This window comes from Hippopotamus amphibius, chromosome 10 (genome assembly GCF_030028045.1).
Source record: "Hippopotamus amphibius kiboko isolate mHipAmp2 chromosome 10, mHipAmp2.hap2, whole genome shotgun sequence".
Classification (NCBI taxonomy): domain Eukaryota; kingdom Metazoa; phylum Chordata; class Mammalia; order Artiodactyla; family Hippopotamidae; genus Hippopotamus; species Hippopotamus amphibius.
The window spans coordinates 89,422,352-89,441,666 of record NC_080195.1 but is presented as its reverse complement, the minus strand read 5'-3'; the positions used below and the strand labels follow the sequence as shown (position 1 = coordinate 89,441,666).

The 19,315-nt window shown below is 34.7% G+C and overlaps 1 protein-coding gene across 1 annotated transcript in view; it reads left to right on the top strand.

Annotated features, from left to right (window-relative positions):
• The window catches only part of LOC130829866 (circumsporozoite protein-like), an 83,685-nt gene that overhangs the window by 4,561 nt on the left and 59,809 nt on the right, over positions 1-19,315 (top strand). Inside the window, exon 2 of the mRNA XM_057696425.1 lies at positions 13,471-13,549. Coding sequence (XP_057552408.1) covers positions 13,471-13,549 — 79 coding nt within the window. The remainder of the gene's footprint in view (positions 1-13,470; positions 13,550-19,315) is intronic.

Here is a 19,315-nt window from a genome sequence, read left to right as displayed (position 1 = left end):
GGTTCCCCACTTGTGCATGTGCACACTGTTTTTGAATGTGTTTTAAATATATCTGAAGTGAAAGGTCAAATCTGGGTACCAGCATAGAACCAGGAGTTAGGGAGTAATAGTTTATTTGGAAGGAAATGAATTAAAAATAGACCACCTTTTCTTTATTCTTTTGAGATGTGGTATTTTCCAGGGGTCTTATTGAACATGGAAAACAGAGTGCTGAGGTTTGGATGGTGAACTGGAGAACTCTTTCCTAAGATTTCTGATAAAGATAACATCATATAAATAACCCCAAGGAGAATGCTTTCTTTAGGCACATTATCTTGTGATTCAAGGGTAGGGGGAAAATTAGGACCAAAGAGACCTCTGAAATCTTATCAGGGTTTTTTGCAAACTGTAATATAGATGCCCATCTGTTGTTTTTTGTTCCCTGAAATTTAATGTTCCAATTGAATTTTTAGGATTCTAAAAATTAGAGTTTATTTGGAATAGAAATTTCCTTTTGTTTTGCTACGGGTATGACGAGTAATTTTACTTTTTCATAACAAATATAGGTATTGAGATAAGTAGGATGATATACTAATTGTCACTGTTATATTACAGACTCTGCATTATGAACCTTAAAATTCAAATTGATCCCTACACTATCTTGCAAATATTACAAATAAAGAATTACAAAATGTGGCTTTTTAGGATATTCTTTATACCTGAAACAGATAATTTTTCTTAAACTCATAAAACATTGAGCACAAGAATGAGGCAAAAGTAAATATGACACATTTTACCATTGTTATTAGGATTTTGTTAAAATTATTACCTCGAACCATGTTGGCAATAACACAGCTCTAGGAGTAATAGAAGTGGATTTGAAGAATTTAGAAGACTGGCAACTCAGAAATGTGGAAAAAATTAGTCTTTATAAAGTTATGAGAAAAAAGGAACTCCATTGTATTTACTTAGTAGTACTGAGATTTTTTTAAAGCTAAACCAGATGTTAAGATAGATTGTTATTGAAGATAATGTATAGATAATTACCTGTTAAAGAAATTATAATTTATGTGTTTTTTGATTGAAGTAAATTCAAGAAGAATTCCAGAATACGTTGAAACTTTTTCTAGGAAGGTGCTTGTGACATCCATCCATCCATCCATCCATCCATCCATCCATCCTCTCTCCTGCTCTCTTTCCCCACTTTTCCTTCTTCCCTCCCTCCTTTCCTCCCTTCCTTTCATTCTTCTTTCCTTCCTCTTTAAATAAATGGGGCTGGGGTTAAAAAAAAAAAGCATTTTGTTAAGAAACTTGGAAATGGACTTGCTTCTCTGATTGGGTTAGTTGTGTTTGAAATTCTAAGCTAGCATGGTTCACTCTCCTCAGTTTTTTAACTTGGTACACCTCAGTGAGTAAAAGCTCTAAAAGGTTCTAAACCTATCTTGCCTCTTTAACTTTGTGTCATTCAGCAAAAATATCTTTAAGGATGGAAGTAAGAGACCCTTATTTCCCTTAAATTCCAGGTCACTGTGTGACTAAGCCTAGAGTTTCAAGAAATATTAAGCTAGAAGCCTGCTGGGAATTTGAGTCATCAGCTTAAGATACCACTGGGACCAGGACAGCTCTGATTGACCTGAGGTTGGTGTTTATACAGAGCTTTGGTGGAAAGGAGTCTCTCACCCTTGGACTTCTAATTAAGAAAGTCATTTTTCAGCCGCCTCTTAAATGATAGTCAGGGCTACTCCTTGTTTTCAAATCTGTAATTTTGCTAGTGGATTGAGGAATGCTCAGAAACTAAGGAGTTTGGAACTTGTGTATTTTTTTGCACTCTGCTTTGATTATTTTACTATTACCTTCTTTGCCAGCTGTGTAAGGGTACTAGGTAAAAGTAAGGTGATCAGCTTTAGATAAGAGAAAAGCTGAGTCACGTAGTGGTTAAGCTAGCTTCTCCTTATAATTGAGTGCTTTTAATTATTGAATTTGCCTATACTGTACATAACGTGAATGTGTTAAATATATTACTGCATTAAAAAAAAGTAAGATGATAATTTAGCATTGCAATAGTAAGAAAGGAAATTATGTTTATATGCAATCTTAGAATTAGAATATTATTATAATTGTGGTGATTTAATGACATAATGTGGGTAAGAGCCTGACATGCAGTGGGACACAATCAAGGTTTGAGGATTAGAAGTTTAAAAGGGATATCTGTCTTGAGGAATTTATCTAGAAATCAAGAGATATGAAATGTATGAGGGATTATAACTGGTTTTTAAAAAGCATACTTTTTAAGAATTTTTGTTGATTCCCGAATCTATGAATTTATAGTAATCTACAATAGAGTGGTAGATTTATATTCTGGAAAAGAAACAAATTAAGGGAAGGAAGGAGGACAGAAGAAGGTGGAGAACAGCAAGAAAAAGTATTTGAAAACGCGTGATACACTCACAAATGGGATATGAAAAATAGCCACAAAAAGAAATTAATCACAGTTGCAGTTTTTTTCCCTAAAGGGGATATTTACACAATGGGTCATATAGGGTCAGGTTTGATTTTTGAAAAGCATATTTTAAAAAAGTGTTTCTGTTTTGTTTTTCCACATATACTTTTCTAGCTTAGGTTCTGCTACTAAATCAATATATGATACTGATGAAAGTACTTTTATCTCTCTGGGCAACATCTGTAGAATCTGTAGAACAGAGAGGTTAGATTTCACTTCTAAACTCTGAAATTCTGATTATATGTCAATATATGCTATTGTTGACAGTAAACAAAGATTTCAAGGTTGTAGTTTTGAAAGGAGTAGAGATGATTGGATCAAAACTTGAAATGTAAAAGGGTTATTTAGTTACTTTTCTTTTGCCTTTTCCTTTTTTATTGGGAGGAGGAGTAGCGAACGGAAGAGGATTTGGGGACACCTGCTTTATGCCAGGCGTGGTGCTGGCGGCTTTACAGTTCCCCTGTGACGTATAGGCATCATTTTCTCCATACAGATAAAGAGACCTAGTCTGAAACATGCCTGAGTAACTTGCCTGAGGTCGCACAGCTAATTTCATTGACAATAATTTGCTTTTCCATGAGAATGTGCCATCTTTTGAAGAGAAAACCGTCTCTGATTTTTAGAGAATCATAAAAAAAAAAAAAAAAAAGCAAAACCAAAACCCTGCTCTGAACCTGATAGCCACAGAACTCAAGCAGCATTCACCCAGCCTGGCTTCTCAAAGACCAGTCCCACTGGGAAGGCACCCTGCTTCCAGTAAATGTTTCTGCCGCAGTTGCTGTGAGTTCTCAGAGAGCTGATGGCCTGCTCCTGCCTTTGCAGGAGGAAGATGTAGTCACCAAGGGCAGTTCTGTGAGCCCTTAGCTCCTGTGAAATGGACCACAGAATTGCCACAGTGTTCTTTGAGGCAGAGAAAGCAACTATGTTTCTTGATATATTTCATTAAAAGAGCTTGTCATGGTCTCAATCCAGGTATTCCCAAAGCCAATTATGTTTGTGCATCTCAAGGAGCAGTTGTAGCAAATTCAGAGCCATAGCTTTTCCTGGTTGAAAAGTTAACTCTCTTGACTATTATGGTTCTTGCCATGGCTTTTATTTTTATTGTCCTATATTCACCCCCAATAACTTTATTTTAAAGACTGTGCTGTGCTAATGAACTAATCTCTGTAATACGGAGAGGGAATTGACAATGCATTTGGGAATTTATCAGAAGGATGCAGAGAAGTCGAGAGATGAGGGGTATTTGGCTTCATTTTGGGAGTAGACCTTGTTCAGGAAAGAAATTTTTGAGTTAGGGAGGTTTGTAGCACATCATGTATTTTTAAGTACACATCAGGCATGTTCTTTTATTGTTGGAGCCATGAGAAATGGAGTTATAAACCTCTCCACCTCTTTTTACTTTCCTCATTCAAAATTTATGGAATTTTGAACCCAAAAGAGTCAAGCTGAGTAGTTCCCTCTACACTAAAAGGTAGTCAGATTGAAACTATATTGGAGACACAAGTATCAGTAATAAGGCTCATATACATAATATTTTCTAGTGTGCTTTGGATTTTGAATTGCCAAGTAAATGTTGGATAAACAAAGGTTTGTATAAAAGCTGCAAAGGAATGTTTTACTATGGTCTTTTATTAAGGGAGTATATTGTATCTGGCCAAATAAGAGAGAAACTGTATAAGTGGACAATCTGGGTAAAAAAAATCTTTCTGGAGTTCAGACATGTATTTATAATTTCCCTAACACATCCAAGTTAATGGAAATAGACTGAATCTGTGTGAGGCCAAGGATTGAAGATGGAAGTTTTTTATTCAACGCCTGGTTCTTTCCCAATATCTGAATGTTTGGTGTTATTGAGGCAGAACTCAATGCATTGTTCACTCTGGTACTAAAATACTGCTCTTACCTATCTTGGCAATCCTTGACTGCCCTGAATCAATGTTACGTTTTCTTCTATTATTTTTGGTTGGTTGTTTTTGGTTTTGTTTTTTCTTTTTTAATTTCTTTTGCTTGGACTTTCACAAACTGAAGTACCTGCATAGAATCCTTAGATATCAGATTGGAAGGGAATTTGATAGAAGCTATGGGATTTCTGAGTTTAAGTGCATTTGTCCTAGAGGTGCCTTGTCCTGCTTCCTCATTTGCAACCAGTTTGGGGTATAGAGGCATCTTGCTTAAGCAAGAAGCACATCAGACCAGTAGTCGGTGTGGACTGTAAATCAAATGGTGATAAGTGCTGCTATTTAGCAGTTACACACCTTTTACATTTCTCTTGATTCTCCTCCTTTCTCTATTTTTGTTTCCTTTTTTCCCGTTTACTTTTTGTTTTCTTAATTTCTCACTTTGTTTTTTTTTAATTGCTAGGGTTATCCATGCGATACAGTAGGGTAAATGATTACTCATCTTCCAACATTTTTGACATTTGTTGTTAATTTAAAATTTCCAAACATTTTTTGTCTGCATCCTACAGAGGAGGACACTGAGCACCTAAGAATTTAAAACCAAAAGCTGGCAACTGAGTAAATCCAGGATGAGAAATCGTCTTGATTTATTTCACACTCTTGTTTGTTTGTTTTTACTAAGCCAATCTAAGAAAAGGAGGCTTTTATACCAGATGTTAAGGCATAAATAGTTAATAACTTTTGGTGATGGATCCAGCAGTATACTAAGTCTAAGCTCACCCCAAGGGAGGACCTATGGTAATCAGAAGGACTGGGTCTTGAGAAGTGGAGTGAGCAGGGCCAACTATATCATCCTTGTTTTTTGTAGCCTATTTCCTTCTCATGCTATTAAAATATGGTCTTCAGGACAGTCTTGTGATTCATTTGATGTTCTAGAACTTGGAATGTATTTTCTAGGGTGAGAATTTAAGACAGGAAGTTTACAGTACAGGTGCACATCTGTGCATGCAGCATCTTTGTTTCTACATGTTATATACATTTTTGAGTTCTATTTAAAATTCGGTAGGGGAACTTTTATTTGTAGGTTAACAGAGTCAGGTAATTTTAGTTGACTAGTGTGATCAGAACACTCACAGGCCAGCTCTGCTTACTACCTAAGAGTAATATTCTAAAGCCATTAGTGGAGGTGGTTGGGTCTGTTGGTTCAATTGGGAACATAATGCAAAGGTTATGGGCCCCACTCCTGTATTCTCCTGTTAAAAGGTACCAGATTAGATGAGAGGTCACTGTGTAGACCAGGGGTGATCAGTGCCCTGAACCAAGTGCACCAAAGTCCACCCCTCTAGAAGGAGAGCAAGAGAGAAGAAACCTAATGGTAGCTGTTGATGTGGGCCACAGACTGACCGCATTCCTGACCTTGGTGAAGCAAATTGGAAAGGAATATTCTCACTCCTGGGACAGTGGACAAGAGAGTATGGATGCTCATTACAGTCTTCAGGCCTCTAACAAGATCTGATTTGTCTCTCACAATTCCTTGTATGCCTGATTGTGGTAGCCTCACACTTATTTTATGTCTGTCCTCCTCAGTAGGCGGTAAGTTCCATGAATAGGAGCTTATTCAGCAGTGTATTGTCAGTGCTGTAGTGCCTGGCACATTGGAGGTTGTTAAAACATTTGTTGAACTGAATTGTACCAATCCCAACGATTGGTAAAATTTGGCTTTTTGGGGGGTTAGGAATGGAGCCTTTATGTATTTGTACGTAACAGCTCCTAATTATTATGAATAATTTATGCATAATAGCTGCTGTTCTACATTTTTTCTTTAGTCAATTTAAATTAGGACTTCTAAAAGGAATAATATTTCTTCCTTGAAATTTATCATCTTCTTTCCAGGCATATTTATTATGAAGGAAAAAGTGAAACTAATTGTTGGTGACATTATAATTACTTGGCAGTTGAAATTGTTTTGTAATACTTTCTTCAAAAATACACAGTTTATAACATATTAGACTCCATGTTCAGCAAAATCTTTGGGGGCAATGCTTAATTTTTTTTAAAGACGTGAAACAATATTTCTGGAGCCCTGTGGGCAGTTTCCTTGGCCTCACTTGCAGTAGTCATAAGGATCCACCAGCTCAACACATTTTAATTGCATCGAATTTGACTGCTTCCGACACTAGAGCCATCTCAAAATCTCATGTCTAGCATTAATTTTGGTGTTCAGTAATCTTAAAAGTTAGAAGGTATCAGGAAGGACTTGATGATTCAAAACCTAGTAAACTATAGTCCTTATGCAGTACCTGAAGGCCTTTTGTTATTTTTTAAAAATTAGGATTTGTTCTTCACTAGAATTGAATTCTCTGTTAGAACATTATCATGTTCAACTTGGTTAATAATGCTAAGAAAAGAAAATTGTTTTAAAATGAAGCTCAGATATTTCTAGTCTAGCAATTTTCAAATGCTAAAGAAAACGTGTAGATTATCTGGGATGTATATACGCAGCACTGAGATTTAACAGATGCTCTTAAAATGACTTTAACCTAGTTTCTTGCTTATGAAAACAAAAGTTTTTACTAAACTTTATGCATGCTTGGAAGTAGATGCCTTTTGTAAACAGAAAAAAAACATCTCTCAGGGCTCACATATTTTTCTGTTCACAAGTATACAGAAGCAAATCATATAGATCATAGTAAAAGAAGATATATAGGCTAATGGACTACTGTCCAAAGTAAAAGAGTAGAAAAATTAGTACATTTACTATTAATGTGGTATATTCTACTTTGTTTTCATCAGTGCTGAGCTGCTCTTTTCTTTCATTGTTCCTAAGTGTCTGTCAATATGTTGTAGAGAGTGATTTTATGCACTAGTAAAACTTTCCCACAGTTGAATTCCTCAGTGCCCGAGACACAACTTAAGTTCTGTTTTTATGAGCTGACTCTTGTAATTAAGGCATGATATCTCATTTAACATGTTATGTTATATCATGGACAACAAGGTCCTACTGTATAGCACAGGGAACTCTATTCAGTGTCCTGGGATAAACCATAATGGAAAAGAATATAAAAAACAATGTGTATGTATGTAAAAAAATTAACATTAATAGCCCTTGCAGTAAAAAAGGTGAATGAGACTGAATCATTAATTTGCTACTAGTTGTCTTGCTATCAGTGTTTGTTTTCCCTTTGACTGCTCAACCACCTGCGTATGTTACATTTTGTGTATACATTCTTGTGTGTATTCTTTCTGATGATGCCAAGAAGGTACCATTCTAATAACATAAACACATTCACTTTGAGTTTCACTCTTATAAACTTTCTACTTTTACCCCTTAAAAAGTAGTAAAGTCTGTCATTGAAGTTGTTCATCATTGTAGCACAACTACAGTGTTTTTTTCTTTTGAAAATTATTATATGTTCCACTTAATGGCATATTATCTTAACCTGTAAGGTTCCAGGATGCTAACGACAAAAATGACAGTATTGGTTAATACTGAAAATAGGTAAAAATGGGCCTTTGGGCAGTCAAAAAAGATAAAATTAAAATCTGACCTTCAGTCTTTCAAAAATCTAAAATTAATATGCATTTCCTGACATGAGTCACAGGTAGAAATGCAAATTTTCTTTGCTGCTATTGATGTTTGTTTTCATGTGTCACAGTGAAAGTGGTAAAACAATTTTTTCTGCTTGTATGAAGTAAATGGAAAGAGGAGTAGCACTCATTGCTATATACTAAAATTAACATTCCCCTGTGATGATGGCTTGCTTGGTAGTTTGGACTGTGTTTGATTTTATTTTACAGTGAATTTGAAACTTTTTTGATGTTGTTTTTTGGGATTCTGATAAATGTCAAAGAGCAATCCATTTACATATAGGTGTAAAAAAGATGTTTTTAAAGATAACCAGCTTTTTCCATTTGGGAATAAGTAGCAAGTTGTAGTTGCTTTCTGTAGCTTCGGACCTTTGTTCTGTTGAATACTTAAATGAAGCATCAGTAAAGAAAAAATTTGTACTGGTACCTGTTGCCTTGCCAGTGTTGCAGAATTTAGCAGTTCTCATTTGGCCATTGTTGCTTTTAAAAAGAAGAAAAGAAGTAGTGAGTGGATAGAAAGTTTTAGTGTGGGGAGGAAAGGAAAAATTACCTCAAAACTCTGTTGATGTGCTCGTTTATTTGGCTTTAGGACTATTTGTGTAGTGAATTTTAGTGGGTGATGAAAAGTAACAATGTGGTAAAAATATTAATATCCTTAACACACTCCTGGATGGTCTGACTATAAATCATAGACACGGTGGAGAATAAAGAATCAGAGCTTGAGATTAGATAGGTTTCAGTGCAGTTCAGCTGAAGGTGTGAAACAGGTGAGTCATTTAATGTTTTCTGGCCTCAGTTTGTAAAGTAAGAGGGTGAACCAGGATGATCATTTGGTTCTTCTAGACTCTATCAGAATCAGTATCACTTCAAAAGTGAGGTTTTCCTGTCACATGCATTGAGTAACAGGGTGCATAGAACTAAGGGCTGTGAGGATGTCCCTCATGATTTTTTGAGCTTGGCATTTAATATTTTACAGCAAAGTTTTTAGTTTAACATAATTGAACTTGTACTAGATAGGGTTAATAGGCTAGAACAAAAGGTCAAAGCTTAAGGCATTAGGCTTAATTAAGGGAGAGCAGGAGTGGCAGGAGTGTGTGACAGTTAAATGGGTTTCCCACAGACTAATGTCGGTTACAGTGCAACCATGCCTCAACATAAGTGGGTTATTTTGTGCAAAGGGCAGCAGTGATTAGCAGTTTGACATGCCAGACACTTCTGGCCAATCCCATCTGTTTGAGAGGTTAAAAAAGCACACCTTTATGAGCTGATGGATTGATTTGTGTGCCCGTCTGGTAAAGATTAGAAGTCCAAGGCCAGGGCAGTAAATGTCAGTTACAGAGTATTGTACTTTCTTCGTTGGCTGGTTGTTTTAACCGTCAACTGTTTTATAATGGGGGATAACTGCTGTTTATGGAGTTGAGTGCAAGATGGGTGGGGGAACAGGTGAGCAAGGAAGAAAAATATTTCCTAGAAGGAATTGTCAGTTAACATATTCTGTAGCAAGTGTTTCAAATGGAGATATAGGCTCCTCTAGATACACTTCATCTTATGGAGTATTTTTGGTCTGTTCCTTACAGTTTGAGTCATGTTCTTTTCTGAGTGTTATCTGAGCAACCTGTCCATCCAGGATTTAATTTTACATTCAGAATTGATAAGTTTCTTTATTTAGGTACCTCTTTTTTGGACAAGATGGATCGTTTACCTCCATATCACTCTGTATATTTAAAAAGTGTAATATTTTGTTCATTGACTTCTAGAGAGGTAAAGGAAAGGAAAAGAGAAAAAAGAGGAGCACACACATGTGTACTTGCTGTGTGGGTAGAGTTTACTGTGCTCACCTGAGGCTGATGCATGCTCTTAAAATGAAGTGTGTCGGAACCTAGGCTTGGACTTTTTTCTTCAACTTTGAGAGCTGTAAGAGTGATGCCATGAATATAGTTCATTTTCACTTCAAGGTTGTAAGTCACTTAAAGACACACCAAGGCTAGACTGTGGTTATAAAAAGTGGTTTTAACATATTCTAATGTCCAAGGAAAGGAAAACCTAATTTTATGTGTATGAAATAGAACTTTAGATAAATATTGTGACCATAATTAATGAGCTTTTGGAACATAAAGCATTCAGTCTTTTGGGTGGATAGAGGGAAGTGTTTGAAAAATAACAGAAGTTATCATATTTATCAGAAAATTATCATGAGCCTGAGATTTGAAATCAAATGAAAATGTGATCAAGAGCACTGGAAACACTGTTAGAAGATGCCAGTTGGCCCCAGTGCTTTTATCCTTGTCAAAATATGTGAACCATAAATTGTGTGTTGTATAGTTATACAGATTATCTATATCATGTTAAACCCTGAATTGCCTCTTATAGGAAGGATTGAAGTATCTAAAGAAGATATGGTCACTGAAAGTTCTATGTGGATCCTAATAGTAACTAGTACGTTTAAAAATACGTGTATGCATTTATTTTACCACTAAGCTAGTCCAAAGTGAATTGACTTAACTTATAGAGAGAAATTTAGATTTTATTTTATTTCTCATTTAAAAAGGACAAAGTGACATCAAGGTGTTGAGGTTTGTTTAGGAATGTAGTACTTAAATGTATTTTCATCCTTGTGTTCTTTGTGGAGTAGCATCAGTTGAAATGATTGGGATCTAATACAGATTTACATGCAAAGAGTCTTGCCCTTCTGGTAGGGAGAGAAAGTGAAGAAGCATAAATTTTGTAATATCATTGTTTCTTTTTCACCAAATCATTTTTAAATTGTAAAAGTTTGACTTGAGCAGTGTAAAAGTGCTTTGGCAGTACATTGTCTAATTTAATGGACAGAAACTTCTTAAATAAATCTCCTGGTGATGTTATATTAAACCTAAACCGAATATGAGGCTCTACATTTGTATTAATGTTACAAAATTTTTAAAGTCTCTAGATCCTATCCTTTTAGTTTCCTTCTCTTTTCTCTAATAAATTCAAGTGCCAGTAATATCTAGTTTGTGTTAGAATTTTACTAACAAGAAATATTTTGTAGGATTAACTTGTTTTTGTGTGTTATGACATTCTAAGGTTTTGAAAAATACACATTGTTCCTTGTAATTTATGGTAGTCAATTTCTGTCAGTCAGTTATATTTCTTTACTTTTACTAATGTGGTATTATTGGCTTTGAGACGTAAAAGACTGTAAGTTGAATATATGCTTAGGTTATGAAAGATGAAAGCAGAAATGCTTAATATACTTAGCAGCCTCTGTTTGCACTTCTTGTCCTAAAAATTGTTACAGCTTTATAACCTGAATTTTAGTTGTTAGAGAGTTTTATGAAACAATGGAAAAAGTAATAGCCCTGTTTCATGTTTTGATTTTAAATGCTGTTAAGGCATAGAATTGTCCTTTGCCTCTCTATTCAGGGAGATTGATTTTAATAAAAAAAAAACCCATAATATATGATGGCTTATATATTCTTATTATATTTTATATGTATATTTACAAAATCACTGTGTGTATATATATGATATATTTCAGATAGAGATGTTAGAGACGGCTGCACCTGTTGATTGCATTAAGCTTTGGGTGTCTTCTAATGAGGGAGGGAGAAGGTCTACCCCACTGTCTAAGTGCATTGTTCCTCCTTGGTAAATTGCATACATTTTACTTTTTTGTATTCTGTGACCTTGCAGTCAGTGACTTCAGCCCAGGATAGTTTCAGAGTCATGTAAATGAATGCAATTAAGGTATTGCTTATCGTCTTACATAGTTCAGATGGAACTTTATTGGATAGAGAGATTTGTTTGCTTTATGAGGAAGGTCAAAGTAAGGTTAAATTTTATTACATAAAATGATTTGGTAATGTTTTTATTTAGCTGCTGAAAAGTAGTGTCCTAATAGGAAATGATAATGCTTTTTTTTTTTTTTTTTTTTTTAATCACTAGGATGTCTCTTTAGGGTTTTCTTTTTGTTTGTTTTTTCACTCAGTTTAAGGTGATGCCTACTGCCTACTAATAAAATTTTGGGAACATTCTGCCTTAGTTATGATTCTAGGTATTTCTGATTTACACATATAGGTGACATTCCCTGCTGCGGATGGAGGGTAGCTTAGGAGCTGCTGATGGTGTGCCTGGAGGGTTTGTGTTAATGTCCAGTTACTATGCCAGTTGCTGCAGGATCTCAGACAGCAGGGCTAGAGTCCCGGTTCACCCGGACAGAAAGGAGCCCTCCCACCCAGCTGGCTGATTGTAGGGGTTGGGAGAGTATTGACACAGATGCCAGAAGAAGTTCTTCTTGCTAATGAAGAACTGAGAGAGAAAAGGGAGAGGAAGAGAGATTGAGAATTGAGTGTGTGTATATGTATGAAATATGAAATTTTTAAAAAGGCAAGTATTCTTCATTGTACTTGGCTCATATAACTACCTGTTTTCCTTTGCTGGTATTATTTTTACTTCAGCATGGCATATTAGTTAATAAAGTTTCTCAGATTCATTGATTCACAGGGGAGACTTTTAGTCAGCATCAGCTCTGTGCCTCACACCATAGTAGGTACTGGGGGGTTTGAAGGTGAATGCAAGGTTCACAGTCACAGGGAGAAAACAGTAAGCAGGATACAGAGAAACTGACCCAGAGGCAGAGTGGTTGAAGAGCCTGCTTCCCTAGGATGTTAAGGAAGCATCACTCAAAGAAATGTGTAATCTATATATGGTTTTAAGGAGACTGAAGGGCACTGGTAGAATGAAGTGATAATGAAAAGCATTTTGGGAGTCTGAGGTTTAGGTTTATGGATTTATTTGGGGGCTAAGCTATAATCATCAAGAACCGATCACAGGCTATGGGATAGGAATTGAGAATTCTAAAAATGTAAACCAGACAATGCTGCAGTGGTGGAATCTTGGAGTTTGCACCGTCTCTGTCTCATCACCAACTGGTCTCACTGTCCACTGGCCTGTTGGTCAGTATACAGTTTCCTCAGACACCACAGTGTGAGCTACGGGTCTTGCTGGCCCAAAACTTTTTCTCCCACTCTTTTGTTCTTAAAAGTATAAACTGTCCCACATGTTGATGTCATTCTGTATCTGGGAAGGTTCTAATTCCAAGTTTATCATTTTTTTTTGTTTCTAATGGTCTAGAAAAAAAAAATGAGGTGTTTCAGTTCTTGTGTTGACTACCAAATAATTCTAATACTTTTTCTCCCAGAATCCTTGACCAGAATTCCTCTTGGTCATTGACAGTAACTTCTCACACACTTGAGAACTGGTGATATAGTCTTTACACAGTGTAAAGACATATGAGTAGTGTTTTGGTATAAATAATTTTGTAACGCGCATTTTTTATCAGATCTGATCAACAGCTATGCCCCCCAAAAACATGTGTAATTAAGAATTTTTTTTACTTGCAATACATCTTTTTTGTCATTTTTTCAGATTTTTTTTTCAATCAGTAGTTAAGATTTTGTTGTAAAACATGCTATTGAAATTCTTTGAGGTGCACTTGAAGTAACACTTATTTTTATTAATTTTCAGAGAGTGTTTGGATTGTGAGCGATTTAAGAATTCTGTTCTCAGGACGCATTCTAACATTTGGGAGAAACACATTCGGAAGGTATTGTATTTTGTCTCATTGCTCCACTTTTTAAAATGTAGTTAAGCCTTTTCAGTTATAGGAAAGAAAGAATATTATGCCATATTTAATTGTTTATTTTTCTTATGTTTCAGATATTGATAAATTAGTTGTTTGACATTTGTAACAGAGGAGAGGGATATATGTCACTGTTGGTAAATTCTGAATTTTGTGTGAGTAAAAGAAATCTGGTTTAGATGAAACTAGTTTTGCCTTTTTTAAACATCTGACACATTTATCTTTTATCGTTTCAGTATAGTACTATTTTAAAGAATATTTTGATTTGAAAATGAGTTTTAAAAAATTTCTGTTTATCTAAGACTGTGTGAAATATACATTAAACATTCAGGCAGTCCTAAAGTTTTTCCTGCCTGTGACACTTCTGCCTTCTAGTGTAGGGACCAGCTGCTGTCTGTGTTTCCACCACTCTTTCATCAGGGCCCCTGGACATATGCATCCAGGTCACCTGACTCTGCCTGTGAACATCCATCTGCTAAGTGCCCTCTGTATTATCACATGTGTCTAGGTTTGTGCAGCATAACACTTCATCTGCTTGTAGACCCTGAGTCTCAGGACATGTGATGTATTACTAGGAAGGGAGGATATTAAGGTTGTCGGTTGAGAAACTTACCTGCTTTATGTTTCTCTCCTTTGCATCCCAAGAACCTGTGTGGATATACCAGCTGATTTGGCTGAGGTCAGTGGTGAACACAGTCCCCTTCAGCCATACTCCAGGTTTCCTTCTTGGTGTCCACCTTATACCTCCCCCAAGTCTTGTGTTTGTCTTTTAAAAAACTTGGCAGCTGTCTTGCTTGGAATAGACACAGATAAAGGAAGAATGCATATATACATTTAATAAGATAATATATTTGTTAAAGTTGTAGTGAATAGGTCAGCTTCTTTGAATACATGTGACTCTATTAACTGTATAGTCATGGTTTATAGTCACATGAAATAACACAAAAATCAGTTTTACAAATTTCCTTAAATAATCACTTGTAAAGCACTGTGAGTTTCTAGGCTTGGATGAACACAGTCTTTTGTATTTCCATAGCACATTGTATTGAACTCTGTATGTTCAAGGTTCTTCACTATTAGCAAGACAGCATTTTCTCCCACTTCCTGTCAGAGGGGGAGGGTGAAAGCAAATGAGAAATCTAAATAAACACATGAGGACTGTAAAAGAACTAAACGAACTCCCAAATACTGAAACTTAATTTTTAATGTATACTTCATCAGTGAAAGAAAGGATATGATCAGAAACCCTGAATTTTGTGGAGTTTAAAGTTATCTTTTTAAGCTAAGAATTAACTATTATAATTACATATTTAGAGATATAAACGTCCAAATAGTTTATCGCTGTTAGTTATAGAGAGGATTATTGTATTTTTAAAAGCCATTGGGAATTATCCACTTATGAAAGTTTATCAGTGTAATCTCAAAATTAAGAGTAGGTTGAATAGAATTGAACTGATTACTAGTTTTTATTAATAAGAAACTGCAAAGAAGTTAAGTTTAGTTACAGGATTGAGTAGAGAAATTGTTGTGTAAATTTTGAATAAGAATTGGTTTTAAGTAATTCTTTTGAAAATAACACATGATATGTCAGGGCCCCCCTTTTTTTTTCAAAGATACTTATATTTAAAAAAAAACACCCATTTTACTGAAGTCTAACTTTATATAGTTAAATTGGTACTCTTACTTGCTAGTTCAGATTTTTTTACGTAAGCATACTTTGCGTAACTACGCTATACCCCAGAAGGTTTGTTGGTGTCTTTCCTGGTCAATACTGCCTCCACCCAACAGAAAAACCAATCTCTGGCGTCTTTTATCTCGGATTAGTTTTGCCTGTTTTTGAACTTTATACAATTGAATCATGCAGTGTGAACTCGTTTATGTCTAATTTTTTTGATTAACATTGGGTATTTGAGTCATCCATGTATGTATCATCCCCCTTCTCCCCACCCAATCATGTACTTTCCATTGTATGATTATACCATCATTTATCCCTTCTACTGTAAATGGATATTGAATGTCTTCCCAGTTTGGAGCTAAAATAAGGCTGCTGTGACCTTTTTTTGTGTCTTTTGGTAGAAATAAGCATTCATTTCTGATAAGTATATGGACAGGAATGAAACTGCTATGTGGTGGAGTATATTTCTGTCTAACTTTAGTAAATAGATACTTGGAGTGCTTTTTAGGATATTTAGGAAATATCAATCGTTGTATCTTTTACTAATGATGGTTCTTATTGTGAAATGGACTTTTCTCCAACTTTACATAAAATCCAAAGTTTTTTTTAGGAGTTAAAATTCTCATCTGTTAAAATGGGAAAAACAGACAACTTGTCTGTTTTCTGATTCCATTATGATATGTGTTTGGTTCATGAAACTTAGATCTATTCTAACCCTAGTGGAGGGAAATAGGGCATAGTAGAACCCTCCTATACATATTTATGACCAAGGAAGTACTGAAAATGGATTTTGAAACAAATCAGATATACCATATAATGAAGATTTTTACTTTATCATTGAATTTTTTAGATACCTCCTTGAATATCTAAAACCATAGTACCTAAATAGTACTTCTGCATTTTTGATGAATGTTTCTTGCTACCTTTTTCTGTGTTTGTATTAATCTGTTTGGTGATCTAAAGTGAAATTATTCACTCTAGAACATAAGTACTTGAGAAATTTTGTATTAAACTTTTTCTCAGTCTTTATTATAGAGAAGAGCTGTGCAATAGAGGTATAATGTGAGCTCAAATTTTTAAGTTTTCTAGTAGGAACATTAAAAAAAAAACTAGTGAAGTTAGTAAAATATTTTATTTATCCCGATATCTGAAAACTGTTTTCCCATTGCTTAATTAGTATAATATTAGGAGATATTTTACATTCTTTTTTTTGATACTAAGTTTTTGAAATTCAGGGTGTTTTCACTTTATAACCCATCACAGTTCAGACTGGTCAGTTTTAAAGTACTCGGTAGCCACATATGTCTCATGGACAGCATGGTTATATAAAGTTACATTTTGGATTTCAGTGCTTTAGTCAAATTCATATCTAGTTAAAATTATCCTAAAAAATTCAATAGAAAGATGCCATGCAGATGCTAATATAGTATGTTTCAGTAGGTCTCAAACAGCCTGTTTTTCCTTCGGTGTTGGAATAGCTTTTTTTTTTTTTTGATTGAACATGAGATAAAGCAGTTAGCCAGTGTTTACAGGACATTTGTATGAAAAACCGTATCTTTAAACTGTAAAATCACAATTTGTAACAACAGATCAACACTGTCCATCTTTCTCTAGGTTATATGCTAAATAGAATTTTAGTTTGTTTTTTCCTTTTTTTTAAAAGCATGGCTGGTTTAATTTTAATGTGATAAATTGACATATGATGTAACTATCTTCTGAGTAAAATAGGGCAGCAAAAAAAAGGTTGTAGGTATACATATAGATGTACCTATGACTTTTCATTAATTAGGATATTTAAAGGTTAGCTAGATTTTGAGGGTTAATGTTTTTTTATGTATATATTTGCCAGGTGAGAAGTAAGAGCTATTAAGTTGTCTTACGTGAACTTGGGTCAGATTTTGCTACCAGATTGGTTTGCTTTAAACTTTTTAGTGCTCAGAATTTGGAATGTGAATAAGGAACTACTAATCTGTGAAGATGGTCATGTGTGGAGGGTTGTCATGAATGGTAAATCCCATTAAGCAACATTGGCCATAATTGTGTGTATTAGCAGTTATTTTGGGTTCCTGATAAAAGGTAGTTGTTTTATAGCCATCCCCACCAACATGTTTTTTAATAGTACTCCCTCTTCCCTTCTAAATGAAATCAACTAAACTTTTTGACACCTAGTTATAATAGTACATGGTATTTTTTTAGAAAAGAAAATCATTTCCTCTGCTTAAAAGCCTTCGCCTCAGTCACAGTAAAACTAAAGTTCTTGCATTAGCTGATAAGGCCACAGTATCTTCTCCATAAGGCCTGTGCTGATGACCACTCCACTGCAAGTAGGAGCTGCTTCTCCACTCTTTTCTTTTTTCACAGCACTTATCACCTTTAAAATACAATGAATTATTTTCTATTACTTGTTTATTGATTGTTTTCCGCTTCTAGAATGAAAGCTCTCTGAGAGCAGGAATCTTTTTTCTGCTGTGTTTGTCACTGAGATATCTGAAAGAACCTGGAATAATTCTGGGCATCAATTGGTATAGCCACTATGGAAAATAGTATAAAATTTCCTCAAAAACTTAAAAATAATAAAACTACTATGTGATCCAGGAATCCTGCTTCTAGGTATATATCCAGAGACTTGAAGAGATATTTGCATTCTTATTTTTTTGCAGCATTATTTACAATAGCCAAGACATGGAAGCAACCCACGTGTCCATTCGCATATAAATGGATAAAGAAAATGTGGTATCTACATACAGTGGAATATTATTCAATCTTAAAAAAGAAAGATATTCTGTCATTTTGACAACATGGATGAATGTAGAGGACATTATCCTAAGAGAAATAAGCCAGATACAAAAGAATAAATACTACATGATCCCACTTATATGAAGAATCTGAAGGAACCAAACTCATATAAGTAGGGAATAGAGTGGTGGTTACCAGGAAGTGGAGGAGGTGGAAACAGACAGCTGTTGGTGAAAAGGTACAAACTTTCAGTTACTCAAGAGGAATAAGTCCTAGAGATATACTGTACAGCATATTACCTATAGTTAGCAGTACTGTATCTTACACTTAAAAATTTGCTGAGTTACCCGTTTTGTTCTTATCACACAGAAAATAAAGAGGGTGAGAGGAAACTTTTGAAGGTGATGTTTGTTATGGCATTGATAATGGTGATGGTTTCACAAATGTATACTTATCTCCAGACTCAAGTTGTATACATTAAATATGTACAGCTTTTTGTATCTAAATCATATCTCACTAAAGTGGTTTAAGAGAATGCTGGGCATCTAAAAGGAGCTCATAAGTATTTATTGACTAAGTATTTATTGACTATATGAAGAAGATACACTATTTTTCACTCCTGAAAATTTGCCTTTATGGACTTTCTGAGGCAGGGAATATTTAAAGAAAGAGAAAACAAAAATCTTCAGTTATGTTTGTAATAATACATTTTGATAATTTGAATTAGTTGAAATTAGTTTGTTTATCCATCAAACTGATACGTATAGCCCTATTAAAAGTAGTGTGTATGTATGAGGTTTTCCAAAAATAGAGTGTACTATTGTGGTCAGGTAATTTATCTTTGGAGTATACGTATGTGCATTTTTCTGTTTCATCATAAAATATTGGTAATCAGTTTGAGAAGTACATTTATAAGAGATATCTTGTGTTTCTGTAAAATACAGAGACATTCATTGTATTTTGGTGTCTTAATATAGTATGAATCAGGCAGGCCTTAATGGTTTTTAAGAAGTAGTTTCTATATAGTAAAGTATAGGTTATCTTTCCATTTTATATGGATATTTTCTAATTGTAGTTTTTGAAAGTTTCAGTTTTGGGTCATCTGAAATAAATGTTTTAAAAATAGTATAAAAATATAATCAAAGACTTACTGCTACTCTAGAATACATTCAAAGGAGATGTTATAAATGTTTATTCCATTATAGGATAGGTAAGTTTATGAGATGATTTAAGCAGCCTTTCCTGCAAGTCTATTTGCAAGTTTTTGGTTTTATATTATACCTTTATATATTCAACACATGATAGCAGATGACCATATA